The sequence below is a fragment of the Sinocyclocheilus grahami genome, unplaced genomic scaffold (genome assembly GCF_001515645.1).
Source record: "Sinocyclocheilus grahami isolate Dianchi unplaced genomic scaffold, SAMN03320097.WGS_v1.1 scaffold1550.1, whole genome shotgun sequence".
In the NCBI taxonomy this organism is placed as follows: domain Eukaryota; kingdom Metazoa; phylum Chordata; class Actinopteri; order Cypriniformes; family Cyprinidae; genus Sinocyclocheilus; species Sinocyclocheilus grahami.
Window position 1 is genome coordinate 7,354 of NW_015506729.1, and position 24,158 is coordinate 31,511.

The 24,158-nt window shown below is 37.0% G+C and overlaps 2 protein-coding genes across 2 annotated transcripts in view; one reads left to right on the forward strand and one right to left on the reverse strand.

Annotated features, from left to right (window-relative positions):
- LOC107571103 (guanylate cyclase 2G-like) overlaps window positions 1-6,415 on the reverse strand; it is a 13,263-nt gene extending 6,848 nt beyond the window's left edge. Inside the window, exons 1-3 of the mRNA XM_016257377.1 lie at window positions 6,397-6,415; window positions 4,497-4,516; window positions 4,061-4,132 (exon numbers count right to left, since the gene is read on the reverse strand). Of these exons, the coding sequence (XP_016112863.1) occupies window positions 4,061-4,132; window positions 4,497-4,516; window positions 6,397-6,415 (111 nt within the window). The remainder of the gene's footprint in view (window positions 1-4,060; window positions 4,133-4,496; window positions 4,517-6,396) is intronic.
- Window positions 1,809-24,158, forward strand: part of LOC107571111 (chondroitin sulfate N-acetylgalactosaminyltransferase 1) — a 39,643-nt gene continuing 17,293 nt past the window's right edge. The window contains exons 1-3 of the mRNA XM_016257387.1: window positions 1,809-1,890; window positions 12,682-14,143; window positions 20,045-20,261. Coding sequence (XP_016112873.1) covers window positions 13,366-14,143; window positions 20,045-20,261 — 995 coding nt within the window. The 5' untranslated portion in view covers window positions 1,809-1,890; window positions 12,682-13,365. The remainder of the gene's footprint in view (window positions 1,891-12,681; window positions 14,144-20,044; window positions 20,262-24,158) is intronic.

A 24,158-nucleotide genomic window follows, 5' to 3' on the forward strand; every position in this document is an offset into this window, starting at 1 on the left:
GTGGTTGACCTTTGAAACCATTTACAGCCTGTCAACATTTTTTTTTCAGCCTCAGTCTGAGTTCCCTCTGTATCTCAAGGATGGGAAAAGCTTTGTGCGCTTGATTTGCACACCATAATGAGCTTATAAACTTAAGTTATTTGTATATTACTGGGTGCGTGACAAAAATGTCAGTCAAGTAATGTTCAAACTGAAAGGACAGAAACTCCCATTACAACAACAACCAACCAACGCAAACAATCCCTTTAACAGACCACGTTTACACTCTCTTTTTTCTGGTTTATAGGGTAAAATCTAGCTTAAAAATATCACTCATTTTATTTTACTTTATTTTATACCAGAAGTGATTGAAAATATCAGTTATTTGTTATTTTTGCATACTTAAATGCTGCTCAGTCAAAACACCTTAAAAGTTTATGCATGGAAATATTTAAGGATGTGTCACGTTTTCTGGCCAGTAGGAGGCGCTGTTTAGCTATTGGATTGAGAAAAATTGTGAACTGTTTCCAGTTTAATCAGTGTAGCATTTACAAAAACAAAGGTCATACAAATTTTGCTGCCAACTATTTGCTTTATATATATATATAGGTCTATCTACAGATTAGTCCAAGAAAGCACTACCATCTTGATCCAAACAGGGTAACCGTAAAACCCAAAATAGACCTCAACAGTATGGGATGAATAGCTTCAACTGTTCGTTAACCGGTATGAATGGGGCGCATACAGAGCAGTCCAGACACCTGAAATCAGTGAATCTGTTACTGTGAAGAAAACTGTTACTTAGTAGGCTACCTGATAGGATAAGGATGCGTGATTCATTTAATAAAAAATAACGCATCCTATTATAGTTAATTGAATGTAAAACCAGGAGTGGATTGATTACGGAGCTTTCTTAAAGGGACACTCCAGACAAAAATGACCTTTCTCTCATCATTTACTCACCCTAATGCCGTCCCAGATGTATATAATGGAGATTTTTAGAAAAATATTAGCCATATAATGCAAGTGGATGGGTCCCTCAAAGTTAACACTTCAAAAAACATGCAAAGCGAACACAACAGTAAGTTCTGTAAAGGTTCTCTAACTCTCTCTTGAGGAAAGGATTAAAAAATGACATTAAAATACAGTGTATTTCCTGGAGATAACGTGGTTCTCAATCTTTCGGCCCCCAAGGGCCCCCATAAGGAAATATTCCAGGGCCCCCACATGACCTCAGAAAAGCATAAAAGTGATTCAAAACAGCTTTTGCTATTGTAGTAATTTCCCATTCATTTCAAACATACTGTATGAGAGTGGAGTAACATATCTAAAATCTCCATAACATCACCATTTGACAAAAGGTGTTGTATAGCACTTAAAGTGTTTCCCCTATGATTACAAGCCAATGAAACACTTTTAGTGCTATACAGCACCATTTTAGTTTGGAGTGTATAAAAACATCACATCACTGAATATCAGCAAGGCTGCGATTACGCCCCATGTTCAGTGCAACAGAGGCAACATTTGGCATAAATTGCGCGTGGGCTATCTGGGTGTACTACTTTATAAACAGACGCAATAAAAGAGTGCAGGGCAGGAATTAATAAACCGATACAGCCAAAACGAAGAAACTGTCGCTCCACGGAACACATCTTTCAGAAAAAGAAGTTTCTCCTCCCGGAGAAGCGTGCGTGGCGTCAGGAGTGTGTCGGCTTCGGCTGCAGGTAACAACGCAGCCTTTATGTGCGCGCTGGAGGCGGAGGCAGCTCTGGGGCGGGGTGGCCCGGAGGATCCGGTTTCGCCGCTTCTCCGCTCACTGGCCACCGCATGCTGTTCCAGCACTGAGCGCGCTGTTCTGGAGACTCTGGACACTGAGACACGCTGTGACATCTCTTCTTCTCTGTGATGTTGGTAAGCCATATTCCTCACACTCATGGCATCAGATGCAGACTAAATGCATACAATCATCCTTTCAGGAATACTTGAATACTGTTATGAACAGTTATTGAATGGTATATACATACGAGAGAACACTTGGGGCTAGCTGTCACATGAAGAAGTTGTTACAAGGATTGTATCTTAAGATATTTGAGTCCAAAGTCTTGTTAAATAAACGCTTGTTTTCTGTAGTAGAGGTTTTAGTTTCAATAGTTGATGTAAACCATCTTACACTGGCATTTATTGTTCTAATTCTGTCCACTGAACTAAAATTACAGTATCTTCATATTTTGTAAACAAGTCAACACATTTAAATCATAGGCAACTTTCAGACAAGGCAGCCATGTAATGAAGAAAAGTTAAAGAGTGTCACACACATGTATAACATATATTTTTATAATTTTGTGTTTCATAACTGTTTTAGTTGAGCTGTAAAGCCTCTGAAGGCTGTTTAATGGCAGGTTCCATTTGTGACGACTTACCCCATATAGTGCGACAACATGTTGCCCTATAGGATCAATAGTGTGGTAAATGAACTGTATCTTTCCTCCGGGGCAATAACAGTGGAAATGTGCAGCTTTTTGTAGCCAAGTGTATGTGACTAAACAGAAACTGACTTTCAAATATTGAATGTGCACTTGTATAGTATCAGTTTGTTCAGGTGAGTTAACTGAGCGATACGGAGGAAGATTTGAACAGTCTTGGTAGATCATTCTGATATCTCAGGAACTTACCTAAGTGAAGTACATACAGTGCTGTTCAAAGGTTTGGGCTCAGTAAGATGTTTTGTAATGGTTTTGAAGTCCTTCATGCTCACCATACTTCATTTATTTGACCAAAAAAACAACAATATTGTGAAAAATGATTGCTATTTTAAATAACAGTTTTCTATGATAATATATTTTAAAATATAACTTATTGCTGTGATCAAAGTTGAATTTTCAGCATCATTACTCCAGTCTTCAGTGTCACATGACCCTTCACAAATCATTCTAATATGCTGATTTGCTGCTCAAGAAACATTTCTGATTATTATGAATGCTGAAAAGCATAATTTGTGGAAACTGTTATACTCCTGTTTGAAAGTTCAAACAACATTATTAATATCTTTAAGGATACATTTAAACAATTTAATGCATCATTACGCTATAAAATTAATCGTTTAATTCAAAAAACATAAAATCATACAGACCTCAAATGTTTGTACTGTACTGTATTGTGTGTGTGTGTGTGTGTGTGTGCAGGGAAAATTATTTTACAAACATGATTTTTGCACACTAAAAAGTACAGTAGCTGTTTAACTTAAGACACCTTACAAAACTTCCCCGGAATGGAAACACTGTCTTACATTTCACAGTTGGGCCGTCTGCCAAACTGAATCTGCTTCCTCTACACTAACAGAATAATGGGTATTATTGCTCAAAGCATGGCATGTAACATTAAAGTATAGATACTCGTAATAGATACTGGGTGAGTTCAGTAACTCCATGTCTAGACCTCAGACTCCTTGGACAATGGCAGCTTTAAATCAAAACCCAATTTTATTTTTTTCATTTATTTCCCGTGCATTAATGCCCACTTTCTCTCACACACACATTCAAGCTTATTAATATGTTCAACAATTTCCTGGTCTATCCTGGGTTTGGAATATCCGGAGCGTTTGCAGCAGTCTGTAGGTGTTTATTATACAGTATGTGGCACTGAAACAAATCAGTGCTAATTCTCTGACAATACTGGCATGCAAATTCAAAGGCTTATCTAAATCTTCTAATCTAAATGGAGACTGAAGGTGAAAGAGTGTGATTTCTGCACCACTAGCACCAAGGAATCATGCATAACAAGACTGGCTCAGCCAGTAGTGTGAGTTTGGGGAAGAAAGACCTGTTTGTCCAAATATCGGAAGGCAGGCAGAGTATTTGTAACTTGTTCAAACAGAGATTATTTTTACAATTTATATTGCGAAATGTAGTAATACAGGAATGTTCACCAGATTACCTGAATAGCTATCTTTAGAAAGAATTCATAATTCTAGAGTTACTGGGGTGATCTTCCTTTGGAGAGTGCATCTGCAAAATATAAATAAATCATACAAAAACTTAATAATAATAATAATAATTTACAGTTATCAAAACAATACCCTTACTTCAGCCTCCTCAGGACAGGGTGGACCAAATAGCGCTGATACATTTTGTTTCATTACTTGATCGATGAATCCCTGAAGTGAAAATTTTGCGTTACAGTCTGTGTCCATGTATACGAAGTCAAAGGTGAAATTTCCACTCAGAGATGGATTTGCGTTGATCTTGTCTATGGCAATCTGCATTGCAGACCCCAACCTAAGCAAACTGAAAGGGTAGGAAACGTTCCGAGGAGCTTGGAGGCCAACCGTAAGCTTATACTGGGTTGCTTTGTTGCAAATAACAGAGTTTGTAAGAGCTGATAAAGAAACAAAAATCAGCACCCACCATCGTGTGGCTCCACTTATGACTAAATCTAATCCTCCTGACATCCTACCTGCATAAAACTCAGTCACATTGATCGGCTTTCAGACATACAGGGGGATTTAAATGGACTCTTACCTTCCCTGGGGAAATTAATTCTAATCAAGGGCTTTCTCTGGAGAAAGAGCACTTAGCACATATAGTGCACATTTTGCACGTTCTCACTACCATTTAAATTTTTTATTTTTTTACCACGAAATGTTAATATCACTACCATGACCATAAATTCAGGTTTACAAATCACGCTGGGATAGCATGGATCGATAGGTTTTAAACAAATTTGCTGAAGTTCATGCCAGCTCAAATTTTGCTGCATTGACAGCAACCAAATGTATGTAGATCTGCATATTTTCCTTTTGAGTATGTATCACTTCAACTTTGACCTAAATTGATCAACTCTGACTTCAATCGACAAGACTCAAATCCATAGAGGCCTTGACGGCTTTCGTTCTTTTAATTTCATTGTCTATTATCAGAACAGATTACAAAATCCAAAGGTACTCACATCTTATCTGTCATTACAGTCAAATGTCAAAGTTCAACTTAGACGTCCTTCCTAAAATGCTGTGATAATGATGCTGAGGCAAATGAGGTTAGAAAACAATGTGTGTTCGTAAGATCATGTTGTGTCATGTTTAACTGAGGTTGCTAATAGGAGGTGTCACATGACTAGCCTAGGGCTGCTCTCTTGCTAACAAGGGTTTTAGGGTCCCAGCGGCCTACCCTGATTGTCACTTTAAGCTGAAAAGCAGTAAATGATGGGTTGAATTAGCAAAGTGTTACTGCAAACCAACAGAGCAATAAAGAATCATGATGAAAACCTGAGTATTTGAGTGGGAGCAACTTTCAACCCAACTTTTACACTGCATGCAATTAAATGTCATGCTGACCAGCAAAGGCAAATGTCATAGTCCACCGTTTGTACTATAGCACTGTGTAGTTTCACATTTGCATGTACTTTTCAGCATGCAGATATTAAAGCACAGACTTGTGAATCTTGTGTAACCCACATTCACTTTACAGGATTTAGCTGTATGGCCATGATTCTGTTTATGTTCAGTCATTTGTATTATCAGGGAACAGATAGCAACAATTGGTTTAAAGGTCACTCATGTGCTTGTTTTATTGGACTTCTTGTGGCTTTAGCAAACCTGTGCAAGGGACAGTCTCACAGGACTTTTTCTTCCAGGTCCATCACCTGACGGACACACCGGACTCCTGAACGTTATCCAGGTACTTGCTTCTGAAAATTTTTATTTGTTTCATTTCACATCCATATATGATGGTTTAATTATGATTTTGGTGTGCTGATATAAATGTGCATTTATTGTTATGCATGTTTAAATCAAAAACAGCATGATGCAGATAATTTTGTAAATTAAAAACAGGACTAGTAGGGATGTTTTGCATACAAAACTTCATGTATGGTCTTGTGTACATAGAGAATGTTGCATTCATAACTCTTTTCTTAAATAGCTTGGTTTCTCAGAGAATGTGTATTAGAATTATCTTATCATTGTGACTTGAGTTGTTCTGGTGTTTTGAACAATGAGATGTTCTGATCAATAAATCAAATGATGCATAATATATTAACATTGGCCCAGAGACTGTGGGCTATGCTCACATATATATACATAAAATGTATTATATATAAAAGAACATTTCTTTCTATGTTTTAGAAAAGGCAGTGGATGCTCTTGAGGCTGAAAAGGGTTATATAACCTTTGCTAGACTTTGGCCTCCATAAATGCATGGCTGGGTAGATAATGTAATCAAATCCAATAGCATTTATAATAGCCATGTGTGCAATACTGGAGATCATGTGGAACAGCAACAGGTGTTGAACGATAAAACCAGTATCACTGGAGAATGTTAAGAATGAATTTCACTGAGAAAAAAAGCTTAATTTTGAGAAATATTTTTCTTAATTGGACTGTATTGTGCTCTTTAACCTTTGAATGAACTTATGCACTCTAACCTTCACCCCTCAAGGTCATACTGATATTTGTCTTTATCAATACCTTCTAATCAATGTAGCATCAAAACAGCACTTGTGTGATTACAGGGACCTTGCACTTCCTGTAAATTCAAAAGTAAATTCAAATCCTATGTTATGAATGAAACTAACCCTCCATGTTATTCTAGATTTCTTTTCAATACTGTTTAATTTTTTTCAGCAGCTTTAGTAGATCCTGTGCATTATGGAATTCTTGTTTGAGTTCCTGTTTACCCCGCTGTCCACTTCAGGACTGGTGTTTCTGTTCAGCCTCGCAGCTGTAGCTCTGGTCCATCTCAACACCAGGCCAAAACCACTGCAGCCACCCACAGACCTCAACCGACAGACCGTGGGCGTAGCGGTGAGTGTGATCTTTTGTCAGCTCTACGCAATGCAATTTAGTATATTAAAAATGTATCATTTGTTTTCTTAAAACATCTTGTGAGTGATTTAGTCGGAATATCTAGTTTGTTGAAAAAATCTGCACATGTAAAAGTACTTAAAGAATTAGCATTGTGTTTTTATTAACAAGTTCAGCATTTGGAATGTGCACTAAAACCCAAGAGAAAAGTTTAAAAAGTATGAATAACTGTTCATGGAAGATACAAAGGTTGCAAAAGTATAGATTTGGTTGAACATAAATAAAATATAAACAATAAATAAAAAAACATTTGAAGGCTACTTATATGGCTGGTGTCCTCATATGAATATGCATAAAATGTATTTAATCAAAAATACAGTATATACAGTGTTATTGTGCAATATTATTACCATTTAAAAGAACAGTTTTCTATTTCAGTATATTTTAAAAGTAATTTATTCATGTGATGACAAAACTGAATTTTCAGTAGTTGTTACTGCAGCCTTAACTATGTGCAAAAATTAATTTTAGCCACTAATTACAAGCCAAAATGTGGTATGTTAGAAGGTGGGATAATTCAGTTCAGACTGAGTTTGGAGTTAGCATGTTGCTAAGTTAATAATGAGATACTCAATAAATATAAAAAACATAACACAAAAATATTGGGTAAAACAGTCGAATTATATGACAATATGCCTGGCAATAATTAGAAGAATTATATGACAAAATGCCGTATCTTAGAAAGCAATAGAATTATTTGACTCATGTTTAGAATTAGCATGTTGCTAAACTAACAACACAATTTAACTATAAAAACGCATTTGGGTACTACACGAATAACAGTGTTAGCCGTTTTGCTATTTTAACCATTGGAACAAGCTATAGTGTCCAATTAAATCAATATTGTCCGATTGAATCTCTATTGTCCAAATGAATCGATTCCTGATCTCAAAAAACCCCACACTACTTTTTTTCTCATTAAACATACTGTTTCACTCAGAAATGTGTCACAAACAGTCATATAATGGGTTGTGAAAACGGTTTCCAGTTGATTTTAAAGGCAGGCCGTATGGTAGGTACGATTTGGGTCGCACATGAGGAGATGCAACTTAATTAAGGGGAATGAGAATCACCTGAGGCCCAGAAGGACATCAAAGAGGCCTTTCTCTCTCTCTTCTGCTCTGTTACTCTCTCTCCCACATTCCCTGTTCCTCCACGTTATTCTCCTTCCATCCCCTCAGCCTCTCTTCCCCTTCTGTTTTCTGTGAACTGAACACGAGCAACACCTGGAATGACTTTCTCTGGAGTCTTCCCTCTAATGCAGCAGTGAAACAGCAGGGCTTGACTTGGCTTGTGCGTCTGTAGACTCTCTTTTTCTCGATCTGGTCATCCCACCTTGTTAAATTAGCCGGTTCAGACAGTTCCTCTTCAAAGACATCTCTGCAACCCTCCAGGGAATGCTGATGACTTCTTTCACTGGTGAAGAAGAGGACAGCAGATACAAGAATCATGAAAAACAGGCTTGCAATAAATTATTTTACACCAGTCGTTGTGATTCTGCAGTATCGCTCAGTTACACAATCTGAAGCATCCATTATTTATATTAGCATTGAGAGTTTAAAGGAAAGTGTTGGATCAGGATTTTAGATCATTCATTTATGAAGAAAAAATGTGAAGCTCTTTTATGTTCATTTTTTTGCGTCAGCCTTGTCTTTGATGATGGAAGCTGTACTTGCACAGGGATGTGGACATGCAGCTGTCTAATTTAATGAGAGACCCACAGGAACCCCATGTCAGGCACCCATGCCCCGTGGAGACAGGAAGTGGTTTGATTAAGAGAAGTTGCTGCAGTGAACGGCAACTGTGAGAAGGGCTGTTGAGGGTTTTCTTTATTTCCTTCTCTGTCTTTCATCTTTCATCTTTTTTGTCTGACAGTAGAGTCTGTTTTCATACTGTCATCCGTCAACGTCATTAGAAATGTAATGTGTGTGTATATATATATATATATATATATATATATATGTATATATATAAATTGAATGGTTGGTTTCATGTAGTTTTGAAACTTTTATGCCATTTTCAAAAAATTACATAAAATGGTATAGAGTCATTTTCAATTTATTGACTCTAAAAATATCATGTGGTGTAACCATCAAGTAAAAAACAGTAACATATTTTCCTTATACCTTGAATACATGTATACACATCTTAATCATTATTTTCAAAAAAGTGTTTCAATATATTTTTTAAGGTAAACTTATTTTTTATGGATAATGTAAATGATTAATTCATAAATATAATTCATTTTTGGGAAGTCACACCACATGACGTGAATTAATTTGGCCTTGTAATAAAAAGGCCAAATCTGAAATGTGTGAAACTTATTGACCTTGACAAACACACTTTGATTTTGCAGTCAAATGTTTTTCAAATACTAGTAAGATGGTTTGTTATTTCATTCATTTAATGAAGCCCCCCCCCCCAAATTGTGATATTTGGACAGTTGTATCACACTATCACACTTTATGCACCCCCCAAAAATATTATCCACAGTTAGAAAAGGTTGTAGCTCCAAACACTATAAATACTATATAAATAGAGGTCACAAAAATATGTACAAAAAAGTGCGTGCAAAGGTGCAGAACGTTTTCGGGTATTAACATGGCACTGAGGAAGAGTTAATACCCGAAAACATTCTGCACCTTTGCACTTTTTTGTATGTTTTTTTGTGATCTCTGAGGAATAAATGTAATAGGCCCTTTTGGCTGAATTTGGACGAGTGCGGATCGCTTTCATCTCTATATCCCCCCAAAAGTATTCAGATTAATTTAGGAACATGTTTATCATATACGTATGTGAATATGTGAGACAGAGGCATGCAAAGTGTCTCTGTGTTCAAGTCTGAAGTATTTATATACTAGATGTGTGAAAAACACTGGATGTGAGACTCTTACTGTAGTCAGGCACATGGGTCAGCAAAAGCCTCCGAAAATGAAAATTGCAAAAGGAGGAAAAACACACACACACCATTTCCTGACTGTGCACCACAGCCAGATAGTATAACTGCAGCTGACTCTGCAGATCAGGGCTTGTGAAAGTAATTGAACTAATGTAAATGCGTTTGGTTCACAAACCGGCCATTGCTCATGCACACGCAAGAGCGTTTACTCTGATTAAGATCTTTGAGGAAGTTGTCAGGAAGTTGTAAGAAAATAGTGACCTGATTCTGAAGTTTCATTAAGGCACTAACAGCATTGTTGCAAAATATTGTTTATGTACTAGTGTTAAACTTTATTTCTGCTAGGAAATTCATGTTAAGCTGGTTGGTGTGTTTTGGAACAAGTTATCATACTATCTCAAGGAGGAGTTCGGGCTGGTTTTTGGAGCATGGTGGCTGGTCACGACCAGCGTAGACCAGTTAGAATCCAGCTAGCATGTTCCAAAACACAGCTGGATTTTCTATCTGTGATGATAAAATTTTACTGGCATAAACACAGAATAGGCCAACATCTAAAGAACAGCCCTTCACAAGAAGGCTAATCACAGCTAAACAACAACACTGTGTTTCAGAAGAGAAAACTGAAGCTGCTCTTTCTCATTTGTTTAAGGTTGTCAAGCTCCCCGTAACTTTCCTCAGTGTTGTTCAGCCATGTGTTTGGTTCGTGGTCTTGGCTCTGGTGTTGTATGGCACAGCAGGGAGAATGAATTGCTGGCAGACTCGTGCTGTGCTCGTCCTGGCGGCTGTACGAGTGAGCTGGAAAAGCGTAACATGGTGTGAGGCATCTTTTTTCCTCAGTCATGTGTGAGCTCTTAAATGAGACGAAAAGAAATGAAAAGATTAGTCATTTTGCATTACCACCTTGAGAGAGATTCAGTCGCTGAATGTCATCTACTCTTGTTATGCAGTAACAGATGGCTCCTTGCTGTCATATACGATATCTAATAGGTTGGCATAAGAGGAAATTAATACTAATATAAAGTGATGAGTAAGTGTTTGAATGAATGAATGAATGAGCAAGTGACTGAGTGAATGAATGAATGTATAAGTCAGTGGATGAATAAATGAAAGTGAAGAGGTGTGTAAATGAGTGAGTGATTGAAAGAGAGACTGGGTGAATGAGTAAATAAGTCAGGAAATGACTGAATAAATGTGTGATTATATGAATGATTTTGTGAGTGAGTGAACAAATGAATGAATTTGTGATTAGATGGATGATTGAGTGCTGGAGTGAAGCGATCGGAGAGTGAAAGAATAAATTAAATAATTGAATGAATAAGTCAGTGGGTGAGTGAAAGAATGAATGAATGAGTAATTGAATGATTCAGTGAGTGAGTGAAAGAATGAACAAATCACTAATCAGTCAGTGAAAGAATTAATAAAGTTTTTATGCAGGATATTAATTATACATTTTCAATTAAAATAAAATGTCAAATTTAAAAGCCCTAAACTGAATGGTAAATGCTGTGATATGTAATATGAAAATAAATGTATTTTGGGTTTATTAGATGTGTCTTTTTATATTAGTTTTATATAGTTGCCAAAAATGACAGGTTTGTCACAAACAGTCATGTACAACCCACACCTGTGACTAAATAAACTCAAAAATATCTCCACTCCTTTTCATTGGGTTTATTTTAGTCAGACTTCTTGCAGTGCTGGAAGCAACAGCGCAATAATTTGTGAGTAAATTTCCCTCTCCGCTTCCTGGAAAGTGATGTATCGATGTTCCCTTATTCCCTATGATGTTCGTAGCGTCCATCGAACTGAACATGTATGCACCCTTCAGATTGGAATCTCCCTTAAGATGGAGGAATACCCGTCTTAGTCCATCTTAGGGCACTTAGGGTGGAATAGAACATATCTTAACTAATTTAGTAAATCAGTGAAAGAGTGAGTGAAAGAATTAATAAAAATGTGATTGGCTGAAACCATCAGTGAGTGAAAGAATGAATGAATCAAAGAATCAGTGAGTAAGTGAATGAGTGATTGATGGAGTAAGTGAATGAATGGATGAGTTATTGGGTGAGTGAATGAATGCAAAAGTGATTGGATGAATAGGTGATTTAGCGAACTGATGGATGGATGGATGAAGTGTTTGAATAATTGAGTGAGTCCATATTTGAGTGCCAGTCTCAGATAAATAGATATCCCCCTCCTCAGTGTTGGTCTGTGGCCAACTCTCCTTGATACAGTCCAGTATTCACCACTAACATAACTAATCCTTTCATTAAATCAAGCCTCCCACTAACCTATAAAGAGCTAATTGTGTGGTGAGTTAGCACACACTCACACACACATATTTAGAGAATCCTACATCTCTTTACGCTCTTTTTTTCCACCTAGTATCTTTTACCACCGCAGCTTTCCAGCTTGCTAACACAGTGTTCCTGTGTTTTCCCTTGGTCACAGATACACATGAGTTTGTGACCGTGTGCATATGTGCGTGTTTGCATGTGTGTGCGCCAATGAATGTTCGGCCTCTCGTGTGTGTTTGCTCAAACTTACAGTGCTGCTGTTCATCCCCAGTGTGAGTTGTCAGGCCATGAGACTGCTTTTAACACCATCTCTTATTTTCACACATCAGTGACAGCACTGTTCTCCTGCACTGGAGCCGTCCCAAAATGCTTTGCTTGGCTGCGTAGGTCCTGAATTTAGACCTTTAGGTCACATTAAAATAAACACAGTGTGTTTGCAAGCTAGATAGACTGACTTGAACCCTATGCCCTCACCTCATCATCATGTAAAAGCTCTATTTTGTCTTTTTAATGGTATGATAAAACCAAGCTATCAGTATTTAAGTACTTTGAAGTCTGAATTATTAACATATAGGAGACCTTCATCCGCCTACGGATCTGGTTCTTCAGAACATAATCAGTTTAATCTCATTTTCTCTACCTTTTTCTAGATAGACCTGTGAAGATCAGAAGCAACACATGATGAAACATGCAGAGGACTCTGAATAGATTAAGGAAGTCATACAGACAGCCTGAAAACTCTTTGGGGAAATTACATATTGGTCTTTTCAACAACACCGGACCGTTGTATGAAGTTAAAAGAAACGGATGGCAAATGACCAGCCTCCAGACTAGTTTTTATGGACCATAGCCATGGATGTCTAATGGATAAACCTTCAATGAATGTTTTTCTCTTTTGGGTCACTAGGAGCGCTGTAGAATGGAGGATCCATTCCAGACATTCTCTCAAGGGTATGTCATGCTAACTCCAAGAAGAATGAGCCATTTTCACCAGATGGAGATATGCGCATGTCGCTACTGAACTGGTCCAATGGTTCATTTGTCTGGACGGAGAACTAATAGGACCCTAAAGAAGAGGAAGTGGCCCTAACTTGACCCATGACAAAGTATGTACATGAAGAGCCAGGCTGAAGTTTAAAGAGTCTGTGAAATGGGAATGGACAGTAAAGTTTTAAACAAAACTTGCTTTGTGGTCTACACCTGGGAAATATGAGACTTTAGTTGACAGACAAAACACACACAGTTCTTCTTTTTAATCAAAGACATACCCTAGTGACTTCAACAAGTGGTTCTGGCATGGGCGGCCTTTGGCTGATCTTTACGTCTTGTTTTTGATGGTACGCAGAGATGCCCCAACTTTATTGAACTACGTCATCCTACCCAACTTGTTGTTGAGGCTGTCAGTTGTGATGCTGCGCAGGGGTCTGCTGGCTTGGCTGTCACGTGTGGGTGTTCTGTTAGTGGTGGTATGCTGTTGTCTTTCCCTCCTTTATGTCATCACTTGCAGCCCCCATGCTGATGAGCCCATGGCTGGTCAACCCCTGCCAAGGGCTGGAGGGATAGCTATGCCAGGAGGTCCAAGCAGGCCAGGTGGGGTTGGAGGTGCCCCCATCGGCCCTGCTGGATGGGAAGGGTTCCATGCCCTTCTCCAAGAGCGAGAAGAGCAGCACCAGCAGCATATTGCCAGCCTGAAAAAACAAATTGCTCAACTTAAAGAGGCTCTCCAGGAACGGAGCGAACAACTTAAAGGCATGCAGGACTCTGTGGACAAGACGGCTGGGAAGGGCACGGTGGGTGACGTGGCTGATGACCACAGTCACAGCGACCTGCAGGAGTTCCTACACAGCCAGCTGAGCCGGGCAGAGATACACTCTGGCGTTCGACTTCCGAGCGAGTATGCTGTAGTGCCCTTTGAGAGCTTCACCTTACAACGCGTCTACCAGCTGGAAATGGGGTTGACTCGTCACCCTGAGGAGAAGCCGGTGAGGAAGGACCGCAGGGATGAGCTGGGGGAGGTGGTGGAGAGCGCGCTGCATGCCCTCAATGCACCAAATCGAGGTGGAGACAAAACAAAAGCTAGCAAAGTCTACACACCATCAGACTTTATAGAAGGTAAGATTAACAGTTATGTAGTTAACCTGTGTTTGTTTAATCTACTCTGCAAAAAATTGGTGCTACCCAGTGTAAGACCATGCAGAAGCTGCAGTCACATGTTATTTTAGGGTCCAATTCTCACTATTAACTGACTATTAATTAACTATGAATAAACTCCTAATCTGTCAACATTAAAATACTCACTGTTTCAATAGAAATGTATAGGGTTACATTTTATGGTGTCTAGTTACAGTGTAATTATACATTTAAGTACTGAGCAATAATAGTTAAAGGGGTCATATGACGTTGCTAAAAAAGAACATTATTTGGTGTATTTGGTGTAATGAAATGTGTTTCTGCAGTTTAAGATTAAAAACACACATTATTTTCCACATACTGTACATTATTGTTTCTCCTCTATGCCCTGCCTTTCTGAAACGCGTTGATTTTTACAAAGCTCATCGGTCTGAAAAAGCGAGGTGTGCTCTGATTGGCCTGCTGTCCAGTGCGTTGTGATTGGCCAAATACCTCAAGCGTGTGACGGAAATGTTACGCCCCTTAACATACTGTGATGCCGTGTCCCGTCCGGAGCGACGAGACAAAAACATTAAAACCCATTATAAACGAGGCATTTGTTGCATCCAGTGGGGACATAAGTACTCATTATAATTACTTATACTGTCTTTTTACGCGTTGTGTACATGTGTAACAAGGACACCTTAAAATAAAGAGTTACCCATTATTTTTGCTATTCCATTTAGTTTAGTGCTCCTGGTGCAGAAGTGACGCACTTCATCTCTACGGTACCACAGGAAAACTCTGCAGGTCTCTGGACCATCAATAAAGCCCAGGTCTTTAGTTTGGAGTTTGTCTGACTCTTGTTTGTTTGAGAGATTTAGAGAAAATCTCTCAAAATAATTCTCAGAATTAATTCTCATTCTCAGAACCAACAATAGAGCATCCTGTAGCAGTATGCTAACACACTAATGCCAGGATATCCTGTGATGACTAGAAAACATACACAGCTGTTTCATGTTCAGAGCTGTCTCATCTCTACCATTTCCTCTGGAGAGAAAGTGACGCATCTTAGTGGTTATAGGCATCACAGGATATACAGTATTCCTGTTGCTATGCACATTGTTTAGTCATAAATAACTGTTACTAGCACCAGAAACTGAAATGTTAGAAATGAGCTATGGTGAAATTTGCATGTACAAACTTTCCAATACTAGATGACTGCAATGATACAGTTAGCTAAGCTGAAAACAGAAGGTGAGATTTACCTGAACGTTACAAACAACTGCTGAATTTTCATGCTAGCTTATGCTGGTTTGTCTAGTCAGTCTTTATCAATTTGGATGCAGCGAAACAGACATACAACGGACACATACAATACATTCTTAAAAAAACATGAATACAAAGAAAATATAAATAAAATAAATTTCCCTAATAATTTCCTTTAGGATCGTTTAACAGCCGAATTGCACAGGGGACAAACAAATATTTATACTGGTTACTTTTCATCTTTGGTAGTCTGTAGCGAGAACCTGAAAGGAGCACTCTGGATACAAGAAATGTACTGTCCAGGAGCACAGATCAAGCCCGACTCAAAACTTTTCTCTTGAACAAAAATTACAAACTTCTTTGTTCTTTACCTATGATCTTCCTACTAACTGTAACTGTTCTATTTAATGCATTTTTATGTTTCACACTGAGATTTACAAACCAGCAGCTAATGGAAAAGGACAGCACCAGCTCAAAGGACTTATAGAGCAATTCCATCAATGTCCTATATTAATGATCTTAATTTTCTTAAGCAATATAGGCATTGCTGTCCCCTTTTACATACAGTGCTGCTTGAAAGTTTGTGAACCCTTTAGAATTGTCTATATTTCTGCATAAATATGACCCAAAAATCATCAGATTTTCATGCAAGTCCTGAAAGTTGACAAAGAGAACCCAATCAAACAAGTGAGACAAAAATATGTTCTTTGTCATTTATTTATTCAGGAAAATGATACAATGTTACATATCTGTGAGTGGCAAAAGTATGTGAATCTCTAGAATTGGCAGTTACTATGAAGGTAAAATTAGAGTCCATCTGCTTTTCGGAGTTGTTTTCAATCAGTGAAATTACTGTTAGGTGTAATTTATCTAAAGAACAGGGATCTATCAAAGTTTGGTCATGTTAGTGGAAGTGTATCATGGCACAAACAAATGAGATCTCTGAGGACCTCAGAAAAAGAGTTGGTGTTGTTAATCAGGCTAGAAAAGGTTTAAAGCCATCTCTAAAGAGTTTGGACTCCACCAATCCACAGTCAGACAGATTGTGTAGAACAGCACTGTAATACTGTACCTCTGTATTCACATCAAAACACAATCTATTATCAATAGTTGTCCCCAGATATTTACAACTCTCTACACATTCCACATTGTTGTTGCTGGTCTAACTAGCAAAACATGCTTCCAAAACACAATATAAGCCTTTGGACAATAATCCTGGTCTTTTGAGCAGGAATATATTTGGAGGAGTGCTAAATAATGCGTATTTCTCACTGTCTAATACACTAATGTCCTGGGTTATTTGTTATTTGGTGCATCTTTAAACAGAAGACCATTTCTTCTCAATTCAAGCCTCCTTTGAGCTCTTTTTTGACCGTATAACTGAAAAAGCCTACTTCAAATCAACAGTGGAGAGCTTGTGAAGAATTCAAAAAAAGCCAAGGCCATGTCTTAGCCAAAGGCCCTGTCGGTAATAACTTACGACTCGGTGTCCACATACAATGCCAATTTACCCAGCCGTCTTGCTAACACTGAATAAGACTGAATATTTTTGGACATTCTAATATATCTAACATATTCGGTCCTGAAACAACACAGTAAACCTGACTATTACACAGGAATATTTACAGAAAGTGTATCTTTTCTTCCCACAAAATAACTCCCACCCCGTCCCTCAAGGGATACATGTATCTCTCATTATCCTGTGTGTGTTATCTCTGTTGGCTAACTGTATATAGTGCTCCTTTACCCAGACCAATTTTGTAGTGACACAATCCAATTTAGAGAGGAAATAAGATCACAGTTCATGCTAAAAGTGCAGTTTTACCCTGAGCTAATGTGACCAGTGTTCAGTAACTCTGCATCTAATTTACCGTAGCTAGTTTTTCAGTGAGGTGGAGTTGAGCATGTGGGTTACGCTTTGATGTCTTTGCCGTTAGTAGCTTGTATTGATTCAAATGGCTTCCCTAATGACCCTGCTTTGCCCATAAATGCATTTTATGTGTGGGATGGAATGGGCTGGACATGAGAATAATTCCAGTTTGCTAGTTTGTGAAGGCAAGCATCACTGCTGTTTCTGCATAGGGTTAGGGATTTAGACAAACTTGTACAGAAACATTGTAAACACTGCTTAGAACACCATAGCAACTTTCTCATAAATGTATGACAAATTAGATGCACATATTTCCCAGTGTAGATCATAATGCAGTTTTTCCACACTGTGCTACCAAAGCTAATGAAGTATGAAGCTGTGAAGTATGTTTTTCTTTTGTTTCCTCAACATGAACAACCCTTAAGCAAATGTCAGTGTTTCGTGCAAACCGTGCGTGAGCGTGTTTTTCCTTTATGATATGAGTCTTTGTGCCTTTTGTAGCACCAGCAAAACACTGATATGGGACCTGGACAATACACATTTGATGCTATACAGTACAGTGCAGTACAGATCTCTCTTTTGTTTTCAGAAGCATGAAAAGTACTGAGTGAAATCCTGTTTTTCACGGTCTCCATGCCTGACCACCTTCCAGATACTTTCAGTATCTTTTAAGTTATAACCAGGGATGTTACCCAAGCCTCAGATGACCTGGTGGCCTTGTCATCAAAACATCTGCACAGATGCTTCCTGAGAAATCCCTTATCATAATTCCATGTCTCAGCATAGCTCGGATCATATGAACTTCAAAGAATTACATGAGAAATGTGTGAGTTCAGATTGAAATCTTACTTTTCATTGCAGACTTTTCTAGTGTCTTTTTCTCATAAGAGAAATCTGAGATGCAGGAGACTGTTTTATATGTTCTTCATTCAACCCATTGCTGTCTAAGAGAAACAACTAAGATTAGGGCTGCACTATTAATTGTACTTGAATTGTGATCACAATTTCTGCTTCTCTAGATTAATTAAGCATTATTATATGTGACATGGCCTTGTGGCTATTTATCCTGAGATGTTTCCTTTGATAATATCTTTATCTTGCAGTGGTTAACATAATTTGGAATTATTTTTGGAATTAATATTAGGAATTTCACTGCTTTAGCTTTTGAGAGAAGCCTCTTAAGGTTTTATCAGTTCTCAGAGAGTATGTTAATGTATATGATAAATATAACAAATAAGGAAACTTGATAAAGATCAAATAAAACATGTATGAGTTGATTTTCTCTTGATTTTGCTTACATGAAAGTTCAATCACTCTGATGAAATGTAAAAAGAAATGAAAACAATTGTGACTTATAATCACAGTTATATATATATTTTTTAATAATCATGATTGTCAGTTTAACCATTATTGTGCAGCCCTAACCAAGATATTAAAAAGATCTCATGTCTCATTATATCATATCAGTCTTGTTCTATTTCACTCTTAATGCCAACATTTGATTTTGTATGATGGTTATAAATTATGAATTTTCATATACAGTAATAGGAAAGAAAAAATAACAAATTAGATCTGGTTGATATCTCTATTACTTTCTTAGACAATAAAAGTTTATGATAATACACATATATTTCATCATATACAGTAAAAGAGTAAGAAAGGCAGCATTGTAGCTTGACCTGCGAGGTTTTTCTGTACAACTATGCAGATGTACTATGTATGTACAGCTGAATAATGAGAAGTCTGTAATCTGGGTTTGTATAAAAGGTGTTTATTGTGTTTGAGCACACATACTTGGTATTGCTTGAGGATTTTGCTGCATGTGCTCTCAGGTAAAAGCATGATTTTAGATAACATCATTTGTTTGTGAGAGTGACAAAAGATTGCCCAGAAAGCAAGATGGTCCTCACTGCAGAACACAAGATCCAGGGGGCGTGGTTGGATCCAGATCCAACTCCTCCCACCTTACATATACCTAAACTTACCCATCTCCACCCCCTGATCCCTAAACCCACCTATCTCCACCCCCTAGATGTGGATCCAACCACACCACTGGATCTTGTGTTCTGCAGTGAGGGGCTACTGCAGAAAGCAGTTTTATTCAAATGACTAACCTCCAGCACACAGTCGAGTGGAGTTTTAGAAAACTCCAAATTCATTAACATTAGAATGAGGTTAACAGCAAATTGATGTGCGTACACATGTGTTGTGAATTAGATTGTAAATTGTTGTGAGACGTTCTCCTGTGGATACAAATATGAAATAATCCATGCAATTATTAGTGAATGAGACCCACTTTTTACTTCAGGACCCAACTATGTCTCACACTGTCCAAGAAGCCAAAGTTTACAATCAAAAGTCAGAGATTTGAATATAAACTCAACTATTTTTCGTCAAAATTGTCCAAAACCAAATGATCTGAGCTATAATATTCACATTCATTTGATCACACTTTACTCTTGTTGTATGTCAAACTGAGAACTCCACGTCTCAGTAACCACTGAGCAATGAAATGTTACTTTCCCCTGGGTTTTTCCATCGAGATATTTGTGACGGGCTTTTGAATGCCTGCCTTCATAGTCTTGATGTGTGTGTGTCTTCCTTCACGCTCGTGTCTTTGTACGTTTTGTGTGTTTATCTTTGTAGTATTTGTCCTTGAGCTTTAGATTTCTTAGAAATGTTGCTTTGCTTGTGTGCGTCCATGTGGGTGTTTGGGTAAACTGTTTCTTTTCTTCACTGTTCTCAATGTCTTCTCATCACGGCAGGCATAGCACGCACTGAGAAGGACAAGGGCACGCTGTACGAGCTGACCTTCCGTGGAGAGCAGAAGCAGGAGTTCCGCAGGCTGCTTCTCTTCCGCCCCTTCGGCCCCCTCATGAAAGTGAAAACTGAGCTGGTGGAGACGGCCAACATGCCCATTAACATTGTGCTGCCTCTGTCCCAGAGAGCCGACAAATTCAAACAGTTCATGCACAACTTCAGGTGACTCCACTGTCATTCTTCTCTGTTATTATCTGCTGTTTATCATTCTCTGCACCCTTATTTGTCTTCCCGGCACTTTCCACAAATAAGGCACACGTTGGTGTCCAACATTTTTAAAGCATTCATGCCACAGATCCCATGTTGAGAGATTGTTGAACGATTAGATATGTTTCATAAGCTATTACCTATTATTATACCTACTGTTATTGACTCTGCCTAAAATTAAAATCATATAGCAATGTCATCATTATCTGTTCAATTTATATTCAGTTTTAAATTCATTTCAGGGTTTGCATTATTGTACAGTCAACACAAACACAGTGTTTAGTTTTTCATGTGCTTCTGTGGCTCAGTCATGATAAAAATGGTCTCAGTTTAAATATCATTTTCGTGTTTATGTGCCAAGTTATGGAATATGTTATGAAAATATCAGTATAGCATATTGGATATTACAGTATTTGCAACTCAAAGCCTGCATTTATTTGATCACAATTTCCAGTAAAAACAGTAATATTGTGAAATTTAAAATAACTGTGTTCTATGTTAATATATTTCAAAATGTAATTTATTCTTGTGTTGGTAAAGCTGAATTTTCAGCATCATTACTCCAGTCGTCAATTAAAATCATATAGCAGTTGTCATCTTTATTTGTTGGATTTATATTTAGTTCCTTTTCGTACAGAGTTTGCATTTTGCATGCAATCGTGTTATCGCATGATTTACCTCATTATAAAAAATGTAAAACATCAACAAGTTTGGACCCTTATACAACATGAGTGGAATTAAATCATTTTATTCCATTTCTCAAATTTTACAAAACCATAGATTTTTTTTCTTTAGTTAATGGAAAATATAATTTCACCATTCACATCTTGTTCCAGACTAGCTTGTCCCTACTGAGTCTGTAGTATATTGTATATTTTGTATATTTAATTTGAATGTTTATTTTTAATGTTTATTGCTAGACAATAACAAAATTACACAAATCAGGATTAAACTGTATTTACACTTTTAGTAATAGCAAAAATCACAAATAAATAAATAAACAAAAATGCATTTTTTAATGGTTTTTGGTCCCATTTTGTACCCTATTTGTGAAAAGTTTCTTCAGTCTTTTTCCTCTACATCTGCCAGTCTTTCTCATTCATTTTTCTTCAACCTCTACAGCCTATTTTACATCTAATTTCTGTTTTTTTTTTGTATTAGTGCTTCCGAGCAGTGTTTAAAGAGTCTTATATTAGGCGTTGAGTGAACACTTTGACCTCATTCTTGTTTCAGAGGCAGGAGAGGACAAACAGGGGATTGTGGGATACGTTCACATACAGAATGAGCTCAATGCCAGCAGAGCCATCAAACTAATTTGTTGTGACATGTACATGGTAGTGCAGTGCATCTAGATAGTGGTTGTGCTCTCAAAACAAACAGTGTTTAGTTTTTTTTCATTTTTGTGTTTATGTCCAAAGTTATGGAATATGTTATGAAAGTATGAATATTTGATATGCCATATCAAAAAGACATTAAGAGAGGCATCTAAAGTTTTTTTGCTCACTAAGACTGCATTTATTTAGTCAAAAATACAGTAAAAACAGCAATTTTGTGAAATATTATTAGAATTTTCAGAATTTTCAGCATGATTACTTCAGCCTTCAGTGTCACATAATCCTTCAGAAATCAAATATGCTGTTTTTCTGTCCAGGAAACACTTCTGATTATTATCAATCTTGAAAACAGTTGTCCTGATTCATTTTTTTGTGGAGACTGTGATACATTTCTGTCAGGATTCTTTGATGAATAGAAAGTTCAAAAGAACTTTATTTAAAATATAATTTTTAGGGTATTTCATAATTTAGAAAAGTCTTTACTGTCACTTTTGATCAATTAAATTGTTCTTTGCTAAATAAAATTAGAAGTTTATTAAAAAAAAATTGTACTGACGCCAAACTTTTGAACAGTAGCAGTGTTGGGGGTAACGCATTACAAGTAACTTGAGTTACGTAATCAGAATACTTTTTTTCAAGTAACTAGTAAAGTAACGCATTACTTTTTATTTCAATTTATTGATTGACAGCTCTCCTGTCCCCATGTTGAGCGAAATCACAAGATGTTACTGTAGATCTAAAATAAATATGAATATGCAAATATGAATTCATCTCACTCACAAAAAACCCCCCCCCACAGATTCAGTATTCCTCAAAATTAATAAAAATAATGCAACTCAGAATATGACGCAAACCTGCAATAATTAAATGTTAAACAACACAAATATGCTTTAAATATTTAATCCCATTCTATTAAGCAATGTCTTTGCTTCTGACCTTCGATGATCCAGTTCAAGCGTACTAATAAGCACAAATTTCTCTAGACAAACATTAGTGTGTCTTTGTTTATTGCTGAAGTGTGTTGAAATGTCTTCTTCTGCATTCTACTGTACGGACGTAAAATTACTTTCCCTTCAGCCTGAGGCTTATTCATTTCACTTCTGGTGTGAAAAGGCTTTTATATTTGCCAAAAATAGAACTTTTTTTATTTTAAAAACAGACAAGCAAGCCCTGTCCAGATTTAAAAAGTAACGCAAAAGTAACGTAACATTACTTTCCATAAAAAGTAACTAAGTAACGTAATTAGTTACTTTTTATGGAGTAATGCAATATTATAATGCATTACTTTTAAAAGTAACTTTCCCCAACACTGAACAGTAGTGTATTTATGATAATTTTTTTTGTTCCTCTCAGAATTATAACAGTATAGCAGAAAACTATGAGCTCCAGAGACAGTAAGAAGTGGTGCTTATGTGGGAAAATTAGGTTTGTATCTGGTCCGGGTCATGTCCCATGCTTCTTCCTATACTTCTGTTATCAATAAAATGGCAAAAAGAACTAAATCTCATTGAAAAGCTTCTTTCCAAACTTTTATTATCAAAAAAATGGCAGGAGGACGTATCTTTCTCATTCAAGTTTTTCATTCTTGCATGGATTAAACCAAATCTGAACCGCTAAGCAGTGGTGGACGAAGTACACAAATCAAGTACTTGAGTAAAATAAAATATTACTCTAGTAAAAGTAAAAGTACTCGATTTTTTATGTACTGCAGTTTTATACTTTTATCATTTAATTTTATATTAGCATATATATTTTTTATAATCCTACTGCTCAAAACACCTGGGAGTTTCCCAAAATAACCAATCAGGAAATAATGAATATAATAAGGAAAATATAATTAGATTTTCATAATAATTTTTTTCTTCTCAAACATCACTTCCCACTTTGATAATTACTGTAGTTACCATGTTCTGAACATCACATCCTTTATTTTCCCCCAGATGTAATCTATCTAGGTTGTTGCATAAAAATATTTGGAATTAAAAAAAATAAATTACCTCAATTTAGCACCAGCAAGCTCATCAGCTATACAGTTAGCATCAGCTAACATTATTGACTTATTTTCAGCATGGTTATGAACAAACATTTATATTTGTCTACTCGGCTAGTTGATCCAGATACATAGTAACTTAGGCTATGTGTGCTGACAAACAATATAAAAACAGACGTCACATAGGGCTAAATGCATAGCATTTTAGTAAAACTGCTAACATTACAGCAGCGGGGAAGATGAACGTGCATGAGATATTTTATTTAATGTGCTATTTTAATGGGTTTTTTTACCTAAAACATAGAGACTCTGATGTTAATGTGTCTGCATTCAAGCATTTCAGTGGGCTTAAACAGATCACCCTTTACAGCAGATTTAGTTCACAAACAACTGACAGCTTTGACCTAAATATGATTTTCAGTTACAATAATTAATCCTAAAATTCGACATTAGTAACTTACTTTTAACAGCATCAGACGCGCGCGCTCACAACATCTCCCGGTTCTTACTTGTGAATTCAGTTCACTG